At 42.3% G+C, this 21,538-nt stretch overlaps 1 protein-coding gene across 1 annotated transcript in view; it reads left to right on the top strand.

The window, feature by feature from the left end:
* CUL4B (cullin 4B) overlaps window positions 1–12,849 on the top strand; it is a 74,426-nt gene extending 61,577 nt beyond the window's left edge. The window contains exons 17-21 of the mRNA XM_088478205.1: window positions 1,025–1,138; window positions 1,495–1,600; window positions 1,701–1,873; window positions 8,901–9,053; window positions 9,268–12,849. Coding sequence (XP_088334331.1) covers window positions 1,025–1,138; window positions 1,495–1,600; window positions 1,701–1,873; window positions 8,901–9,053; window positions 9,268–9,363 — 642 coding nt within the window. The 3' untranslated portion in view covers window positions 9,364–12,849. The remainder of the gene's footprint in view (window positions 1–1,024; window positions 1,139–1,494; window positions 1,601–1,700; window positions 1,874–8,900; window positions 9,054–9,267) is intronic.
* Window positions 12,850–21,538: the final 8,689 nt, after the last annotated feature.

Genomic DNA, 21,538 nt, shown 5'->3' with positions numbered 1-21,538 from the left:
TTTGGGAGTCCACATGAATGTCTACATTGTGACTGGATACCCTAATATATTGTGTTTTATGCACTGAGGTACTGTTTAGGTAAAATTCCCTAGGATTACTTCAGGGTGTGGCACACCACATACATATACTTAATAGTGCAGACTTCTGAACCTCTTGCTTCAAAGCTAGCATTTCTGTAGTGTTTTTAAAGGTTTAGCTCCTAATTTTCTTTCAGTGCCTCTAAAATCTATACCCTGACTTCAGCTGGGTACATACTAGACGATGTGTGTACCCGGCGATGGTACAATATATCTGGCGGTCTGTACACACTGCATGATCCGGTGTCTGACTGCCCGATACATTGTTCATCTGCACCATTCACCTTCCTGGCATCGGCAGCTGGGTGTGCATGCACGGCCGATGGAACGACCCTGATTTCGCCATGCGGGAGTTAGCATAATGCATACACATTAGACTATACAGACAATATATATGTCCTTTTAGCCATATCTCCCGAGAAATCGTCTAGTGTGTACCCAGCTTTACTGATCTATGACTTTCAGACATCTTGAGGCAACGATGTGTCAATATACTTTGTTCATTATACTGTTGGCAATGGCTCTGCAAGACTAAAGCTGGATACACACTGGAGCAATGTGTACACGGACAATGTGGCGGCCTACATATATCCGTGGTACACATCAGAACGATGTAATGAAGAACAGAGCTATCCCTCGTTCAGTCCTTTTATTACCTTGCATGTCGCCGCATGCGATATTTTCCGGTTGGCTGTGCAGTGTGGCTGAACGGAAGAGTTCGCTAACGACCGCCGGAGCGTGCAGATTGGCCGTACACACTGAAAGATCCGGCCGATTTGTTTCCAGCTGAAGCGTAACAGCATAACTCCAGTGTGTACCCAGCTTTACCAAATCACTTTTGTTATTTGGACAGTCCTTCTCTATCCAGAAGTCAACAACCCTGGCTATTTATGTACCTTTGATTGCTTTTAATGTGTGTGTTTTTGTATTTTTTTCCCTTCTCTAGATGGTGAAATTACAAGAGATATTTAAGACCTTTTATCTTGGGAAGCACAGCGGTAGGAAGCTACAATGGCAGTCAACATTAGGGCAGTGTGTCTTAAAAGCAGAATTTAATGAGGTGAGTTCCGGTAATAAGCTGCGCTGCCATATCAATATTATTGGAATATTGGTTTGTTACATATTTATTATATGATGCAGCCTTTTTCTCTTTTTGTAGGTTTGTGTTTTAGTGAGTGCATGTAGAATGTTGTGCAGAAGTATGTATTTTGTATGAAACCTTTTTGCTATGTGAAAACTTCCATACTGGTGAATGGGCCAATAGTTTCTAGTTTCGTATATTTTAAATAAACCCCATATAATTTTTGGTAACTTGTGCGATTATGCAGGCCCTTGTTGGCTATTACAGGAATACAATGGTTTATTCATGTAGCATCTTTAATTTTCACTTGCTAATGTGCCCATTTTTATCTACAGGGTAGAAAAGAGCTGCAGGTATCACTTTTCCAAACACTTGTATTACTAATGTTTAATGAAGGTGAGGAATTCAGTTTTGAAGATATTAGACAAGCTACTGGCATAGGTAAGTGATAAATGCCTACTGAAGACGTTTACTTTATGGTACAATTAATACTTGAAAGCAGAAATACTCAGCAATTTTACTAATTTGTCTTGTCTGTCAGAGGATAGTGAGCTAAGAAGAACGCTCCAGTCGCTGGCCTGTGGCAGAGCCAGAGTTCTTACCAAGAATCCCAGGAGTAAAGATATAGATGACGGGGACAAGTTCACGTTCAATGATGACTTCAGGCATCAGTTGTTCAGAATAAGAATCAATCAGATTCAGATGAAGGAAACGGTACTTTAATGAATAGCATTGCTAAGAACAAATGTCTGTATTTTGGAATAATTGCATACCGTATTGAAATGTCTTAGGTATAGGGCCCAAATCTAAACACAGAAAGCATTTATGATTTATATACACCTTATACACACAGCCTGAAGGTAATTTTATACAATATTCATGACAGTGGGGTATAGACGGTGGGTTGAGTTGAGCCTGGCACTTTAAAAATCTACAAGTGTGACTGGCTCCTCCCCCTCTATGCCCCATCAGCCCCAGTTTTTAGAATGTGCCCGAGTAGAGCCGGGGCACAGGGGCTGTCTCCAGCCCTAAAGTATATATATATATTAATTAATAAAGAAGAAACAAGAGGACAGGCAGACTGTTAGCTGTGACAGTCTGCCTGCATCGTGGGAGCCGCCAGAGAGGGGACCACACGGCTACTGCAGCCTGTGTCCGGTCACCCTATGGAGGGGAGGCTGCCTTTTGGCAGTGAAGGAGTCATCAGACTCAGCGGGGCCCGCCACAGCTAACACTGGCTTGTGTCCGGGTCCCCGCTCTCCCCTCACAGCCCAGCGCTCTGGCCGCAGCAGCCCTGTGAGTATGCACACCTCTCCTGTCTAGCAGGAGAGGTGAAAATAATTTGCTGGGGTTTTTTAACAGCGCGCGGCTGTCAGTGCCACGCTGGTGTTGCGGAAGAACACCAGCGCTGGCTGTTAGGTAGGCTCTGCAGAGGAAGCGGCGGTCCTACCTGTGCGTTCCGGTGCTTGTGTAAAGGCACCGGCACGTTAATCACTGGCGGCAGTCGTGCCGCTGGCCCCCGCGTGCGGCTGGGATGCAGGGCTATGCCGCGCGCATATAATAGCGGCGGCCATTAACAAAAGGGGGTGGAGCTTATAGGCCCTCCTCCTCTTCCTCCTTCACTGCTGGGCTCGTTTGGCGCGCTCTGAGAGGGAGTGGCACCTCTGTAGAGCTAGAGCGGATCGGAGGGGAGAAGACTGAGCTTCTACAGGGGGTCTGTAATTACAGTAAGGTAGTTCACTACCTTCTGTTTTTTTTTATTGATCTGCTCCTCCCTTATATTGCACTGTCTGCCCCTGTTACTGAGCTGCATTATTATTGAAATTCTGCTCCTCCTATACTGCTCTGTCTGCATCCTGAGTAGCATTATTATTGAAATTCTGCTCCTCCCTTATTGCTCTGTCTGCTCCCATACTTGAGTAGCATTATTATGGAAATTCTGCTTCTCCCTATACTCCTTTTGCACTACTGAGTTGTACGTGGTGTCTGTCTGTGAGTGAATGATGACATCCAGAACAGAAAAAGCTGCTTCACAAAAGCTGTTTGCCTGCAGTAAGTGCAGGAAAAAAATTTACCCATGCTCGCTCCGAAGGGTCTTCCCTGTGCGAGACGTGTGAAGCAGAGAGTGCTAGCACGCAGTCTGTCACTCCCTCCTTCATAAATAGTTTGGCAGGGGTCATGGCGGATCTTTCTTCTGAATTAGCCGCTTCCCGTAGGGAACGGGAGGCCGCCAGAGATCTACCTAGCACATCTCACCCTTCTTTTCTAGCAACAGAACCAGCGTGGGCTCAGAATTTAGTCCGCTCGGTGAATAGCCTTGCTAAGGTTATGGGTTCTGCGTCTAAAGCTCCTGAAGCTACGGTAAGTCGCTCATCTAAGAAGAGGGCTCTTCCGGCGGTTCTCCAGTCGGATGAGGACTCGGCAGCGGATCACTCGTCTCAGGAGGAAGGGGAGATGCTGGACGAATCAGACGTAGAGACTTACTCACAAGAACCTGAGGCAATGCAAGGTATTGATTCACTCATCCTAGCGGTGAGGGAAGTTCTTAAGATTTCTGGCCCGGAAGCTCCAGAATCGTTAGAAGACTCCTTGTTTGCCAGGTCACAGAAGATTGCTATCACATTCCCTGTTTCTCTCCAGTTGGACGAACAGATGACGGCAGCTTGGCAGAATCCGGACCGTAAATTCCAGATTCCTAAGCATTTTTTCTCTCTTTACCCGTTTCCTGCCGAAAATAGAAAGAGGTGGGAGACCCCGCCACCTGTAGATTCTTCGGTTTCTCGGTTGTCAAAGAAGACCACGTTACCGGTTCCAGGAGCTACTACATTGAAGGAAACCTCAGAGCGGAGATTAGAAACCACTTTGAAATCCATTTATACGGCTGCAGGTGCTCTTCTCCGGCCGGCCTTGGTAGGATCTTGGGTCAACAAGGCTGTGGAAAAGTGGGCGGAACAATTGACTGAGGGTCTTAAATCCAACACTCCGCGGGCAGATCTGATTACCTTGGCAGAACATATTCAGGAGTCTGCAGTATACTTAGGAGACGCCTCCAGAGATATCGGCCAGGTAGGCTCTAGGATTTCTGCTTCGGCGATCTCTGCTCGCCGGGCACTTTGGCTTCGTGCCTGGCAAGCGGATGCTGAGTCAAAGAGAGCAGTGGAAGCTCTTCCTTTCACAGGCGATATTTTATTTGGTCCAGAGCTGGACAAGTGGATCTCGCTGGCCACTGGAGGTAAGAGTACTTTTCTACCTTCATCAGCACCTCCTCCGCGTCGCTCGTTTAGGTGAGCTTCATTTCGTTCCTTTCGAGCATCTGCAAGATTTCAGGGGCGATCGCGAGGTTCGTCTTCAGCGGGGCGAGGAGGCCGGGCTAGAGGACGTCAAGCGACTAATGCCCGCCGTCCAGATCCCAAGCCAGCAGACAAGCCTGTGGCATGACGGGCTCCCATCCCATCTCGGAGATCCGAAGGTGGGGGCTCGTCTCCAGCGTTTCTCGGAGGTTTGGAGATGGACTTCTCCAGACACTTGGGTTCGGAATCTGGTATCTCAGGGATACAAGATCGAGTTCGCTTTCACTCCTCCTGTGCGTTATTTTACAACAGGTTTGCCCGTCGATCCCTTGAAGCAACTAATTTTGCTTCAAGCGATCGAGAAACTTTTGCTGGCCGAGGTTCTGGTGGCGGTTCCCACTGCACAAAGACAACAAGGGTTTTACTCAAACCTTTTTGTGGTTCCGAAACCGGATGGGTCAGTCAGACCCATTCTGAATCTGAAATCCTTGAACCAGTATCTTTCATTTCACAGGTTCAAAATGGAGTCTCTCCATTCTGTCATTGCGGGACTAGAGGCAGGAGAGTTTCTGGTGTCGATCGATATCAAGGACGCCTATCTGCATGTCCCAATTTGGGTTCCTCACCAGGCTTTCCTCAGATTTGCCATCAAGGAAGCTCATTACCAGTTTCAGGCCCTGCCGTTCGGTCTCTCGTCAGCTCCCAGGGTATTCACCAAGGTGATGGCCGTCATGGTATCCCACTTGCGCTCTCGGAGGGTGACGATAGTTCCGTACCTAGACGATTTACTCATCAAGGCTCCAACGGCAGAAGTCCTTTTACACCAAGTGTCCCTTACACATCAGATTCTCATTCAACACGGATGGATTGTGAACTTCCCGAAGTCTCAGTTGATGCCGTCCCAGAGACTTCAGTTCCTAGGAATGATTCTAGACACTGTTCTGCTTCGTGTATTCTTGCCAAGGGACAAGGCCATAGCCATACAGGAGCTGGTTCGTTTGGTGCTCAGACCCAGGAAAGTGTCCGTGCATCTTTGCATCCGTCTCCTGGGAAAGATGGTGGCTTCCTTCGAGGCCATCCAATTCGGCAGATTTCACTCCAGAATTTTTCAACTGGATCTTCTGTCTCAATGGTCCGGGTCCCACCTACAGATGCATCGGCTGGTGCGTCTGTCTCCCCGGACCCGCATATCCTTGCTCTGGTGGCTTCGGACGGAGCATCTGTTAGCGGGTCAGCGCTTTGGAATTTGGAATTGGACCTTGGTCACCACGGACGCCAGCCTCCGCGGATGGGGAGCTGTGGTTCTGGGCAGTCACTTCCAGGGGCTTTGGTCGCAGCAGGAATCCCTCTTACCAATCAATGTTCTCGAACTGCGGGCAGTCTACAGAGCTTTGATACAGGCTGCTCCTCTGTTACGAGGACTTCGGTTCGGATACAATCCGACAACGCCACTGCAGTGGCATACATAAATCGCCAAGGAGGAACCCGCAGTCGTCTGGCAATGAGAGAAGGAGCCAGTCACATCCTTCTGTGGGCAGAAAGACACGTAGAGGTAATTTCCGCTGTGTTTATTCCGGGAGTCGACAACTGGGAAGCGGACTACCTCAGTCATCAGGATCTTCATCCCGGGGAGTGGTCCCTTCATCCCGAGGTCTTTCATCAATTGGTTTGCAGATGGGGGAAACCACAGATAGACCTGATGGCATCACGGATAAATCATCAACTACCCCTTTACTGCTCCAGGACCATGGATCCGGCAGCGGTGGGAGCAGATGCTTTACTGATCCCTTGGCCGTACAGCCTTGTGTACCTGTTCCCACCGTTTCCGCTTCTCCCTCGGATTCTCAAGCGAATCAAACGAGAGTCGTCCACCGTCATCCTAGTGGCTCCGGATTGGCCTCGTCTGGTTTGGTACTCCGATCTCTTATTCCTTCTGGCAGACGAACCTTGGCCTCTTCCGCTACGATCGGACCTTCTACAGCAGGGTCCATGTGTGTACCCAGATTTACGGCGGCTTCGTTTAACGGCGTGGCTATTGAGACCGCCATACTAAGAAGCCATGGTGTTCCTAGGTCGGTCATTCCTACCATGCTTAGGGCTAGAAAACCAGTAACATCAGCGCATTATCATCGCATTTGGAGGGCTTATATCTCCTGGTGTGAGGGTCGTGGATCTTCCACTTCCTCTTTTCATTTACCTCGTCTTCTTCTTTTTCTTCAAAAAGGCCTTGAGGCGGGCCTACGCTTGAGATCGCTTAAAGTGCAGATTTCTGCTCTTTCTATTTTTTTCCAGCGTCGCCTAGCTCTGATTCCGGAGGTTCAGACCTTTTTTCAAGGGGTACTTAGAATTCAGCCCCCCTTTGTGCCACCCACAGCTCCTTGGGACCTGAATCTTGTTTTATCTTTTCTTCAGTCATCCACCTTTGAGCCTTTGCAGGATGTGGAATTGAAGTATTTGACTTGGAAGATCCTTTTATTGGCCCTGGCTTCGGCCAGACGAGTGTCTGAACTTGGAGCCTTGTCCTGCCGTTCTCCTTACTTGATTTTTCACGAAGATCGGGCGGAACTTCGTACCCGCCCTTCCTTTTTGCCCAAGGTGGTCTCGGGTTTTCATCTGAATCAGCCGATTGTAGTCCCAGCGTTGTCGGACTCTTCCGGGGATTCTCACTCTTTGGATGTGGTTCGGGCACTTCGCATTTATGTGGCCCGTACTGAGGGACTACGTAAATCAGAGGCTCTGTTCGTCCTTTATGATGCCAATCGGCGTGGCTGGCCTGCATCTAAGCAGACTTTGGCCAGGTGGATTCATCTGACTATTCATCAGGCATATGTTGCTTCTGCTCGACCACCGCCGGTATCCATTTCTGTGCATTCTACGCGCTCTGTGGGTACTTCTTGGGCGGCACGTAGAGGTGTCTCGGCTTCACAGCTTTGTAGAGCAGCTACGTGGTCTTCGGTTCATACTTTTGTACGTTTCTACAGATTTGACACTTTTGCGGCTTCTGCTTCAAATTTTGGTCGCAGTGTCTTGCAGGGCGTTCAGCACTCTCCCCCCCCAGGAGGGTAGCTTTGGGACGTCCCCACTGTCATGAAGCTCCAGTGTCCCATAGTGGATGAAGGAGAAAACAGGATTTTGGTACTTACCGTTAAATCCATTTCTCCGATTCCACAGGGGACACTGGACGCCCACCCAGTGCTTCTTGCCTGTTATCAATTACTTGTTCTGCTTCAGTTCTGTTGCAGTTTGGTCTGTTTTCGTTGTGTGACTGTTTATCACTGCAGCCTGCTGTGTTCTTGCAGTGTGTCAGTATGTTGGATTGTTTCTTTCCTGTTCTCCTTCTCTGTTCTTCAGTCTGTTCTCCGTCTCCTCTCGGGCTCAGTTCTTTAAAACTGGGGCTGATGGGGCATAGAGGGGGAGGAGCCAGTCACACTTGTAGATTTTTAAAGTGCCAGGCTCAACTCAACCCACCGTCTATACCCCACTGTCATGAAGCTCCAGTGTCCCCTGTGGAATCGGAGAAATGGATTTAACGGTAAGTACCAAAATCCTGTTTTTCAATAATTTTGTGCCTCAAACAAAGTGTGTACATACATGAAATTCATTCATGTGTCATATACACCTTATACACACAGCCTATAGGTCATTCTATACTTTAGTTTTAATAATTTTGTGCCTTAAACAAAGTTTGTGTGCATTGAACCATTAAAAATCAAAGTTTTCACTATCTCAGTCATGCTAAAAATATTCCGTATTATTTGGATATGGGGGAGACTCAATCTGTGTGTATATATATATATATATATATATATATATATATATATATATATATATATATATATATGTGTGTGTGTGTGTGTGTGTGTGTGTGTGTGTGTGTGTGTATATATATATATATATATATATATATATATATATATATATATATATATATAGTAAAAAATAGTACAAATTTTTTTAGTTTACTCTTATTCTACATCATTTTCACGTCCCCCTTTCAGTAGGGCACTGTGGTGGATTACAGATCAATGACCATAATGGTAGGATTTCAGTGCTATGATCTGCTGCACTACCATATTGTTATGTGTATGTGATCGCTGTTTGCGTGCACTAACCTGTATGCACTGTATCATTTCTCTTATACTATACTAACCCCCTGATATCTGCTGTCAATACTCTGCTGAAGAAAGCAGTAAAATAATTTTACATAAGTGTCCTAATACTTCCGTGCTCGCTTGTGTCAAATATCGAGAAGTCTCACCAGCTATCAAATCAAGGCATTCAACACGCTGTGAGTTATTTAGCTCCAAACTGCGTCGATGATTAGCGAAGAAAAGACGGATTTTGCTGGTTGAGGGAAATGTTGTACTTCAACTTGTAAAATGTTATCGTATTCCTGTATGGCTGTTAGGTTATCTGGACTGCCATGATTTTTTTTTTTTTTTTATTTAAAGGTGGAAGAACAAGCGAGCACTACAGAGCGAGTGTTTCAGGACAGACAGTACCAAATCGATGCAGCTATTGTTCGAATCATGAAGATGAGGAAGACTCTTAGCCACAATCTCTTGGTTTCGGAAGTGTATAACCAGCTTAAGTTCCCAGTGAAGGTACTTTTGACTTCAAACTGATGAAATAATGCTTAGAACTTTTATATAGTATTTTAACAAAATCGCATTTTAGACAGACTGGTCCAAAGTATTACACATCTTGTTGGAAAACAAAACGCTGTATGTTGCATTTCCTCAGCTTCCATAGACACATGCACAGTTGTCAGTAGCTCTTATCTATCTGTAACGTGGTTTTTTTTTTTTTTTTGTTTAGCCTGCAGATCTGAAGAAAAGAATAGAATCCTTAATAGACAGGGACTACATGGAAAGAGACAAAGAGAACCCAAACCAGTACAATTACGTTGCATAAAAATATTTGCCAGCCTTTATATTGATGGGCACCTAGCGGATAATGAAATTAGCCTGTTGATCCCATTGCATTAACTTTTTACACCATCGATAACCGAATGAATCCTGCTTAAAGAAGAAAATGTGAGTCAATTCTTCCAGCGATTTGAAATACCCATTTTAAAGAGTACAATTTACACTTCACAAGAATGCTGTTGGAACTCCTTCTTCTTTTTTTTTTTTTTTTTTTCATTGCATGTTATTTAGAAGGATGTGCACAGAGTATTCCCTGGGTTCTAGTCTGCTGTACGAGAGGAAGATTACTATGTGGTCTCATGACACCTTTTCCAGCCTCTGATAAAACTGGATAAGGAACCAAAATGGTATCCTCTGCTCTTGGAAGCTGCATGCAAACTGTTACCACCTAGCCAGCGAAAGGTGTTCAGGGAGCCCTGCTCATTCCCAATGTCTCATGCCAGCCATTAAAACTGGATAGCTGCAATTTCCTAAAACAAGAGGCGCTGTACCTAAAATCTCATAACAAATGGGACATAAGTACTAACTCCTATTTACACTCTTTTAATGTGTTCACAGTAGAAATGTGACTTATTTGAAGTGTGGCTAATCTGAGATGTAATTGAGGAAGAACCAACATAGCTTTTATTGCAATCTATCTAAACACTACAAGCTGCAGTTGCTTGTACAGTGTAAGTTTTTTTGTATTTGTTTTCATGGGTACAGCTTTAGCCCTCAACATAACCTGAACTTGTACCAACATTCTTATGGTGAACTCCTGACAGTCTGGTGAGACCACAATGTAAAATATTTGGCTATTAGATCAATTGCTTTTATCATGGCTTCCTACATATATGCCTGTTATAACGGATTCGGGCGTTTTAATTCCCTTTGGCTGGTTTTATAGTCAGAGAGCAAGTGTATTGTATCCAATGTATAATCACTTAAGGGTTCTGTGCATTTTGTGCCTTTATAGAAGTTACAGCTGCAGATGACTGTGTCCGTACATTATCTGTATATGAATGATAAAGTAGAATAATTTTAGTTTTTACCATTTTCTTTAATATTTCACCGTAATGGAGGCAGCAGTTCAGCTATGAATAAGCCTTCACTACTTGGACTACATTTATCAGGCCCTTTAGAATTCAAGTTATCTAGATATCTACTCCTTTCATGCCAGGAGCAAATGCAGCCATGTACAGGGTTACCGATGTTGCCTTTTAGTTTGTTTTTTGATTTTTCTGAATTCTTGTATGTTTTAAAAGCTAGCAGAGTGATAATTGTGACCAGCCTTAGGAAACCTGTTAGCACTTCATTTTTATTTTTCCACTGAAATGTCTCCTGGGGCCCCTGAGGTGACTGGGCCCTGGAAATCTCCTTTGGCCCCTGAGGTGGCTGGGCCAGAATGTCTTTGGGAAAGTAGAGCAACAACATCTTAAGTAATGCTTATGAAATATCTGACTAAAGCTAAAAATTCAGAAGATTATTCAGTGTAATTACTTCCAACAAATCCTTTTCAATTTTCCACAAAAAAATAAATTAATGAGTATATAGTTTTAAAACACTTGGCACATAGGGCATACATCTGTTCTATGATGATATGCTTGTTTTTGTAAATAATACCTTTGCTACACCAAAATGTAACTGGGGAGAGTTTTTATACATGGGTTGGTCTGTCCCAATGGGCTCGACTCAATCGACCGCGAATTCAGTAGTGCCGGGAGGGAGCTCCTGGAGCTATTCAATTCTGCGCACAGTTAGGTCGGGGAATGCCCGTTCTCGCGCCTTAAACAGGGTGTTTAGTCGCAAGAACGGGTTTCTGGAGGGATGAGGGAAGAAATCCTTAATAGCGCGATGAATTGAATAGCTCCAGGAGCGCCCTCCTGGCGCTATTTTAATTCGCAGTCAATTGAATCAAGCCCATTATTTGCTATTTCCTGCTAATACTATAGTCACCTCTGTTCACTTAAGTCTTCATGGTTAGCTCAGCTATGGTATCCTATTGCAGCATAGAATTATAGAATTGTTGTACGCCGATTGTCACCATTTCCCCTGCTTTAAACCAAAGCATTGGAAAACAATAATTGTCTTCAGTTTCAGAGGGCTCAAGCAGTGAATTGTTCAGGACTGGACGTATAATACACCATAATGTAATTGCCACTCAGCTGGGTAACATAGAGGGTTGTTTTTTCCTGCAATGTTTGCAGACTAATTTTTTTTTTTTTTATTAACAAAAACATTCTCAATTTGGTTTGAGAGCTGATTGATGACATTAATGAAACGCTCAACCATAATGTTACTTTACATATTGAATTATATTTCGAAAAGCAAAAATGTTGTCTATTTCAGACAGCTCTTCAGTCTACTCCAGCATTTAAAGATACATGTTGGGATATTGTGGTCTGAAAACCTGCTCAATCCTTGTTTGTTATTTTGTTTACGGGATTATGTTGGAATTTAGTTTATATTACTGGCCATTTCTAATTTGACAAATGGACAAGCTTGCATGAATCTGACTTCTTACTTTTTTCATTTAAAACCTTTATTGCTGTTTTAATTTATTGTTTTTGCAGACGTTTGTGTTTTCTCTTAACCTGAACTCCCATAACTGTTTGCTTTCTTTTATCCTTAATGTATCTTGGCTGTTTGTCTGAACGTCTGAAATAGGAAAGTGTTTTTATATAGTTTACTTAAAGGTGCCAAAATAAGTGCAGTAAATTTAAAACCTTGTGGAATAAATTACCAATAAAAATGTTTTAGTTTTTAATTTTGAATTGTTTTACAGAGACAACAAATTGTCTCCGAGTCATTTGGGCTTCGTTTTTTTTTTTTTTTTTTTTAATCGTATTATGTGTGATCTGTGTCACCGTGCCTCTTATCAAAGTGTTCAAGAGAACAAGACTTCAACAGTTTCTGTCTGAAAAGTTAGATGTGATCATGGCATTAAGCTTATCTTTGCTGAACAATGGAGGACAGATGTGCGTATGGTGGGTGAAAAATAGCAAACACCATTAGACGTCCATCACCTTTAGTGGAACTAATGGCTGATCAGCTCCCTAATTTCAACCCTTTTTTGCTGGATCTGTACTGAAGTGTTAAAGTAAAAAACATGTTTTAAAGAGTACAGCAGCATTCAGAAATGTAATATACTTATTTCATTTGGCAAATGTTCATTATTTGGAGTGGAAATCTCAGTATTTTTTGCGTTAGGCGAGCTTTTTCACTCCAGTTGTAGATTTCAGGAAAAAATATTACTTGTGTCTGTTCACTGTATCAAAACTCAATGTGATTTAAAAGGCTTGTGCCCTCACCGCATCCTTTTCAGGCAAAAGTTGAAACCTTTTTAATGTTTCATAAAATACATATGACAAGGGTACAAGGTCTTTCTAAGTTGATAAATAATGTAAATATGTGTCCCCTTCAAAGAAGAGTGAGTCTGTATCTAGGTATTTTGTGTCATTTAATAAATATCAAACAGTTTTGTGTTGCTAAATTATTTGTTTCCTTTCATAATATGAATATATAGAATTTTTATGGATTTGTTTTCCCCCTCCTATACACATATGCTGTCACTTAACTCTCTAAGGCACATTTTTAAAGCCTATTAAATGTGTGTTGATGCTGATGGTACAAAAAGTACTGTAGGTAGACGTGAAGAAATAAGTGTAATACAAAGGAGAGCTATGGTATTATTTAGGAAATCATTAATCCACTACACTGTAGAGGAGATATGTGAGCACTCTTTTAAAAGCAAAGATACAGTAGCAGGTAAGGCTTTGTCTAGGGTTTAAAAGGAAGCATTTTTTACACTTTTACACCTAAATCCTGGGTCTGACCCGAGATTTGGAACAGACCTTTTCTACTGCGGCGCCGATCCGGATTATTCACGGATCGGCGCTGTTCACACTGCATACAGGTGCAGTGGAACACTTCTCCCGGTGCTTGAAAATGACATCATCTCCAATCGCCGAGAAACCTGGAAGTCCCCATTTTGTAAACTGGACTCTGGTCGAATGACCTGGGGTTCCCGTTTACACTGCAGGGTCTCACGGGTGGTTCCTGTGTAAAAACCTGCAAGTTATCTGGGAGTAATTGCCGGGTCACTCGACCTGGGAATCCAACCCTGGCCCCTTTCACACCTAGGGGCAACCCGGGTTAACCCTGCAATAACCTGGGTTTTAGCTCTGGTGTAAAAGGGGTATTATGTGCACAAGCCCTAAGAGTCATAGAACTAGTGCCATAAGCAAATGTTATGCTAGAATACCAAAAGCCGTGTTGCATTGCAGACCAGCGAGGAACTTCTTTATTACAAACAAGAATGGGTTGCAAACCCGCAGAGATAGTAAATCTTAAGTAATTCCCATACCCTTCCTTAAGCCTATATGTAGCATTTGTAATATAAATAGATAAATGCATGACATGCCTAAAAGGCATCAAAGTATTATATGTGCAAGGCTTGGGCCAAAGCAAAGTAGAAGATGATGAAAACTGCAGAACTGTTCAGCAAATTTGCCAACCACATGGCATAACTGGTTGAAATGACCATAGTCATCCCAGCTCCATACATAGATTATACATTCCACAAAGTGCTATTTTACAAAGTACAGACTTGCAAAGCAAGAGCAGACCCACCGAAACCTAGCTGGTTTAGGTGCATCTTGTGCAAACTATAAATCTGTCTTTCTCAACTTTAATAGAAAGTGAATTTGAGTGCTGTAAGCTGTCACTGTTGGAGTGACTTTATGAGTTTTGTACATCAGGAGTATTTTACGTTTGCATATTATCCTAAGAGGAATTAAAATCAGCAGAGACATGGAGGCAGGGGGATCAATGGTGATGGCTTTACCATTCGGAGTAATTTGCTTGTGTTAGGTGTTATAAATGCAGTGTTACATTCAATTGAAGCAATAGTAGTATGAACAAAATTCTAGACTGCCTAATATCGGGGTAAGATCAGCTAGACAAACAAAGCATTAATATATAAGCTGTCCCATTCAATCAAACTTCAGTAATAACAGAGTAAATGTGCTAATTTATTAAAATACAAATATTTATTATAAGTGCTGTATACTCGTTCTGTTGAATCTGTATTGTTAATAGAGACAAGTGAAAAATGCAGGTGTAGTACAATGAGCCTATTCTAATGCACCATGAACAGACTGCTATGATGTGGTTATGTGCTCTTACAGCTTGTGAGCTCTCAAACTGCAGTGTGTCTAGGCACAAGTAAAGCTAGGGTCGCTAATCATTCATTCTAGAATAAGTTATATAGAGGTTTAAGAAAAAAACATGCTAGTGCCAGAGTACATTTTAAAGAGAAGGGGGAAAAAAAACTTTATCAATAGTTCTATAGAACAACTATTTAACAATGTACAAAATGCAATATACAAGTTTAAAGTGCATTCAGTAGAAATAGGACATAGTCGGCTGCAGCTGCATCGTTATGTGAATGATGGTACAAAGTCCTTCCCCTGTGTAAAAGAGTGTCCAAATGAGCGTGGACTGAGTGCCTGATTCAGATGTGTGTGCTAATGCTGCCGCTGCGGTATCTGTGTGCGCAGCTGCTGTGCGAAAATATGCCAGTGTTACAGATGCCTAGAATTTTGTAGAGACGCTTCACAAGTCGAACATCTACATACAAAGCCACGGTGGCAAATCCTTTGTCCTCCTGAGTAGTCCTATGGTTGCGCAGAGTGGCTGTGGGAACTGAGACACCGGAGACATGTTTCCTACATATGGGATCGCAGATGCAGGCAGTCACGCTAAAAACATCGTTGTGACATGCCTGCATTTTTTTCCCTCCACTCCCCCAAGCGCTGCCGGCCTGTCAATCACACTGTGAGTAAAAGGTTGCAGGGAGTAACTACAGTAAAAGTACTTTGATGCATGCGCAGTGTGAGTTAGACTCGTGCACAGTTTACTGGTAAGCGCTCAACTACAAAACCATTGGCATAGTGTACTTCTATGAATTAGGCCCTGAGTCGCCAATTCGTAGCGTCTATAGATGCCGCATTACTCTCCAGTGCATCTTTAGTGACACCATTGATGTACCATCGAAACTTTAGTTAGCCCTATGGCAGGTGCAGTTTCTACATCTGAGTATGTGAGGGCCTGAGCATCTCTGAACACAGGTGCTTTCTGTGACGTGCCTACAACACTCATGAGACTTAACATTTAGCGTGTGTTTTGCCACCCCTGTTACTTCCGGAACGCCCACTAACATTCTCAAACCCTGTGTCCAAATCTGTACTATGTCTTTTTGTACGCAGAGAATTGAGATGCGTGTGCACTAGTAAAAACATTGGCCGCTGACGTCCATATTGGCACTGCATCCGACATAGAATCGGGCCAAGTGTGAGATTTCCACATGAATCCTATCATATGCAGTCTCAGGTGAGGTCTATATTGGGGCAGGAACTGGTATCCATTCTCCATTGCATGCGGTTGGAGAGATTGGCGTCCAGGTTGTTTGGTTCCACTCAAGGTCCCTGCACTTAAGATCTGGATAATGTGGTCCAAAACCAATCCTAGTTGGACAGGCAGATATTTAGTTTATCCGCTCTAGCCCGCTGATCTCTAGTGGTGGCTCCATTTTTCCAACCTGCACAAATGTCCCCCCCCAGCCTTTCGAGTAGGGGATGGTGACCCTGGGTCTATGGATGCAGGACCTTTTGGTCCAGAGAGAAATAATCTCTTCTTATCCATGTTTTGGAGCTGAGGCCAGTCGCAGATACTGATTCTGGCTCAGTTGGTGTAATGGCCATACAGTAGACCTCTTGTATCATGTTGTGAGCAGAGGAATTTTTCTCGACGAATTCAGCAGATTTTATCACCTAGGTGGGACATTGGTAGTGTAACGCACATGACTCGCACTTATGACACGATGACATGACAAATACACAAATCCATTTCTTATAACCTATCTGAGTGTGTACCCTCCCTTTGTGTTTTTACACGCAGTTTTGGTGTTTGTTGTTTGCACTGCAGGTGCAGTTTCTCCATTAGGGCTTTGTTTAAAAAAATTAACTGAAGCCTGTAAAGGGGCCTACACACTTGGCGATTTATTATTATTATTTTTTTTAACACGATCTGGCTGACTCCGATGCATTGGAACGACGGATTGTGTAAAAAAAAAAATAGCCAAATCGCGAGTCCCCACTCATGATCGCGATGCGCGTCCCCGCTGGTCGCACATCGCATCTTCAGATCAGCCGTGCTGTAGGGCAGATTTGCCAATCTGGGATACAATGCACTGGATGCACGATAGATCTTAAGTCAGATTGGACATTTTTTTTTTAACTCCAAATCGTGTGCAGGACTGCCGGGGGAGAGTTTAAGGGAAATCTTACATCGTCAGCACATCGCCAAGTGTGTAGGCACCTTAAGAGGATTGCGGTTATGTGCAAGTGCATAGCTACAGTAGGTGCTGGGGGTGTGGCTGCTCCAGGCCCCTCCCTACACCTGGTTATGGCTTTTCTATTCTTACCAGTGTGCTCCTGTCAGTCTCGGTCAGCTCAGTCTCTCCTTACTGGGAGGAGGCGTGGCTGTTTGTGGTTAAACGTTTACCCATTCACCCATGTCTCCTGCAAGGAACACAACTGCTAAATAATTTGTATATATGCTAATTATTTAGTATTTTACCCATTATGATATTAAATCTAATAATCTGCCATTTTAGTTGACATACAAGGTATACATACAATATATTTTCATGAGGCTATTTAAAGTAAGCACATTGGTGCAGGTATGTTGGCATAGCATACCATTAAGTAATTAGTAGCTGGTATGCCATACCACCTTACAGACCACTGGTGCCATCAGCTGTGCCACTGAGCGAGTCTCGGCTCTCTGTGGTGCATTAAGCGCAATTGCACGTCGACCCAAGATTTTGAGGCTTAATCGAGATATGGTTATATCTTTTGTTGAAAGAGGTTACCCTCCCCATTTGGTAGAGGGGGCTCTTCAATAAGTCATATGAATGGACAGAAACAATCTTGGAATTAGGAGCCAAAATAAACCAGTAGCACGAGGGACTTTGGGGTATGATTTAGCATTTATTTCAAAGTATATTAGAACATATCATCAAATCAGGGGGATTATTAATCAAAACTATTCCATTTTAAAACGGGACCCTGTACTTAAAGATATTTTGCCTCCTAATCCCAATATAGTTTTTAAGAAAAATAATCTCAAAAACATTATTTTACCTAGTTTCTTTAACCCAGGGAGAACAACAGCTCAATCCTCTAAAAATAGGATAACATTGCGGACACAAGGATGTTTTAGATGCAATAAGACCAATTGCATCACATGTGGTTACATTACTAATAAAGTAACCCAAATGCAAGCACATTCAAACCCAGTGACATATCATATTAAAGGACTTATCACATGTAATACATCCTTTGTAATTTATTTGATCTGTTGTAGTTGTGACCTATACTACGTGGGTCATTCTACTCGACCACTGAAATATAGGTTAAATGAACATAGGAAAAATATTGAAAAAGGGCTGCTTACACATCTTGCGACATTATGCAGAGATTCATCATAAAAATCCCAAATATATGTGTATCAATGGATTAGAGCATGTTAAAAGTACAGCTAGGGGAAAAGGACCGTTTTAGAACCCTTTGACGGGAGGTTTCCTGGATTTACCAGATTAATAGTCTAGTACCAACTGGACTGAATGAAAGTTTGGATCTTAATAATGTTCTTTAGGAATCGGTAGATCATTTGAGGGGAAGTGGGTTATTCTTTATCTTTCCTTAATTTATACATTTTCTGTTTCTTTAGATTTTGTTCTTGTGTAGGAATATGGGAAATGGTCCAGGTTGTCTCTATATCAAGGAAAACTTATCTACAGTCCGGTGCATAAATATTGGGACATTGACAGAATTTTCATATTTTGGCCTCTGTTCTCCACCACAATAGCTTTGAAATGCTTTAACTGCAGACTTTCAGATTTAATTTGAGGGTAATTACATCCAAATCAGGTGAACGGTGTAGGAATTACAACGGTTTCTATATGTGCCTCCCACTTTTTAAGGGGCCAAAAATAATGGGACAAACTAAACAATCCTAAATCTAACTTTCACTTTTTAATACTTTGTTGCAAATCCTTTGCAGACAATTACAGCCTGAAGTCTGGAACGCATAGACATCACCAGGCGCTGGGTTTCATCCCTGGTGATGCTCTGCCAGGCCTCTACTGCAAATGTCTTCAGTTCCTGCTTGTTCTTGGGGCATTTTCCCTTCAGTTTTGTCTTCATCAAGTGAAATGCATGCTCGATTGGATTCAGGTCAGGGGATTGACTTGGCAATTGCATAACATTCCACATTTTAGCCTTAAAAAAACTCTCTGGTTGCTTTTGCAGTATGCTTCGGGTCATTGTCCATCTGCACTGTGAAGCGCTGTCCAATGAGTTCTGAAGCATTTGACTGAATATGAGCATATAATATTGCCTGAAACACTTCAGAATTCATTCTGCTGCTTTTGTCAGCAGTCACATCATCAATAAATACAAGGGAACCAGTTCCATTGACAGCCATACATGCCCACGCCATGACACTACCACCATCATGCTTCACTGATGAGTTGATATGTTTTGGATCATGAGCAGTTCCTTTCCTTCTCCATACTCTTCTCTTCCCATCACTCTGGTACAAGTTGATCTTTGTCTCATCTGTCCATAGGATGTTGTTCCAGAACTGTAATGGCTTTTTTAGATGTTGTTTGGCAAACTCTAATCTGGTCTTCCTGGTTTTGTGGCTCACCAATGGTTTATACATCTTGTGGTGAACCCTCTATATTCACTCTTGTGAAGTCTTCTCTTGATTGTTGACTTTGACACATATACACCTACCTCCTGGAGAGTGTTCTTGATTTGGCCAACTGTTGTGAAGGGGTTTTTCTTCACCAGGGAAATAATTCTTCTGTCATCCACCACAGTTGTTTTCCGTGGTCTTCCGGGTCTTTTGGTGTTGCTGAGCTCTCCATTGCGTTCTTTCTTTTTAAGAATGTTCCAAACAGTTGATTTGGCCACACCTAATGTTTTTGCTATCTCTCTGATGGGTTTGTTTTGATTTTTCAGCCTGATGGCTTGCTTCACTGATAGTGACAGCTCTTTGAATCTCATATTGAGAGTCGACAGCAACTGATTCCAAATGCAAATGTCACACCTAGAATCAACTCCAGACCTTTTACCTGCTTAATTGATAATGAAATAACGAGGGAATAGCGCACACCTGTCCATGAAATAGCTTTTGAGTTAATAGTCCCATTACTTTTAGCCTCTTAAAAAGTGGGAGGCACATATAGAAACCGTTGTAATTCCTACACCGTTCACCTGATTTGGATGTAATTACCCTCAAATTAAATCTGAATCTCTGCAGTTAAATCACATCTTGTTTGTTTCATTTCAAAGCCATTGTGGTGGTGAATAGAGGCCAAAATATGAAAATTCTGTCAATGTCCCAATATTTATGCACCTGACTGTATATGTATGTGTGTGTATATATGTGTGTGTGTGTATAATATAGCATGTGTACTGTGTATGGAAATTGATAAACCTTTGTATGACTAATGTGTTATTTTAGACTGGGTTCTTTGAGTACTTATGATTATCATTGCTATTGTCTGATTACTGCCAGTATTAAAATATTATGATTTGTATAATATATAGGTATGTGTATATACCAACACTTATTCCTCTGAGTTTTTGTTTATACTAAATTGCTCTTTTGTGTATACACTTTGGATACAATCTATTTTTTGTATGCCCTGCTCTGTAGATAAAGTAGATGTTGTTTATATATATATATATATATATATATATATATATATATATATTATATTATATTATATTATATTTTATTAATTTTTTTTTTTTTTTTTTTGATACGGCTCTTGATTGATAGAGCGGAAATCTGAGTTTTTGTTTTTTTTTCTCTATATGCACAGATATGTATGTGATTTTTGAGGCAACTTATTTGCTCACTTTGGTGTCATGTGAGCCATAATATGAGTTTTTGAAGAGTTTTGCTTATCAAATAAATGTTTTTTATTATGTGGAGAATATGTGCAATAGCAGGATGTTTTTCACCCTTAATTTTTTGGGTTTTTTTTTCCTCTGTTCTTCTTTTTTCTTTCGGGGAGAAAAAAAGGAAAAATGAATTTCTTCCAGTATATAGACTACAAAGTAATTGTCAGATTCAGCTGCATGTAATTATCCTTTTACTACGAATAGCTATTGGGATATAAGACACACTGCATAGAAGGTTGATTAGGACACATCTCTGACGAAATCGCCAGGTGCGAAGAAACGCGATAAAGTCCTGTGGCATCCATTGGTACACGTTCCGACATATGCTCCCGCTATACTAATAACAAGCTCCGGTATATCTAAAGCTGCGACAAGCAAGAGTGCCCAGCGAGTTTCTGTGAAACTAACACCCCCCGCCGGTTCCACTCGCCACTTGACTGGGATGCAGACTTTTTATCAGGACACAGCTTCCCTCCTAAAGACAGCCTATCTGCCGTGGTCACAACCGGTCAGTGTGATCCGCGTGCAGATGCTGCCGGAACATTGGCCAGCACCTTCAGCTGTAAGATCCCAGCACCTCCTCTCATCTCAAGAGAGCTGCTACTAACAGCGTGTAGACGTTGCTGGAACATTGGCTGGCACCTCCAGCTGTAATATCCCGGCACTGGCTCTCATTTTGTGTGAGCGGCTACCAACAGAGGTCACTTACAGGATGGACCGGCGGGTGAGTATCAGTAAATTACACACTGACTATACAGATATCTCTGTGGAATTATAATATATGTGGTTTTATTACTGAAAATTACAACAGTGTACTCTTGAAGGAGTATTACATAGAGACTTGCCGGTGTCAGTTCTTTATAAAAAGTCTGTCATGTTTGTAGGAGCTATTTAAATACACTACCTAACTGGCAGCTAATAGAAGGAACTAAAGTATCTACAACGATATACTTTGTTGCAAATTTTATCCAGCCAGTCCTCTAGGTAAATAAAGATTTGTAAAAATCCTCTATTCCCATCAAGAGTGCTAAATACTTGTGGCTGTTGCTTTAAGCTAGCGTAATTGGTATCTATATATGTGTAAAATGTATTAAATTATAATTATTTGTTTTAAAGTAATATATTTTATGTTTTATT

This window comes from Taudactylus pleione, unplaced genomic scaffold (assembly GCF_031769625.1).
Source record: "Taudactylus pleione unplaced genomic scaffold, aTauple2 ptg000211l, whole genome shotgun sequence".
Taxonomy (NCBI): Eukaryota; Metazoa; Chordata; class Amphibia; order Anura; family Myobatrachidae; genus Taudactylus; species Taudactylus pleione.
This window is presented reverse-complemented; position numbering and strand designations above follow the sequence as displayed.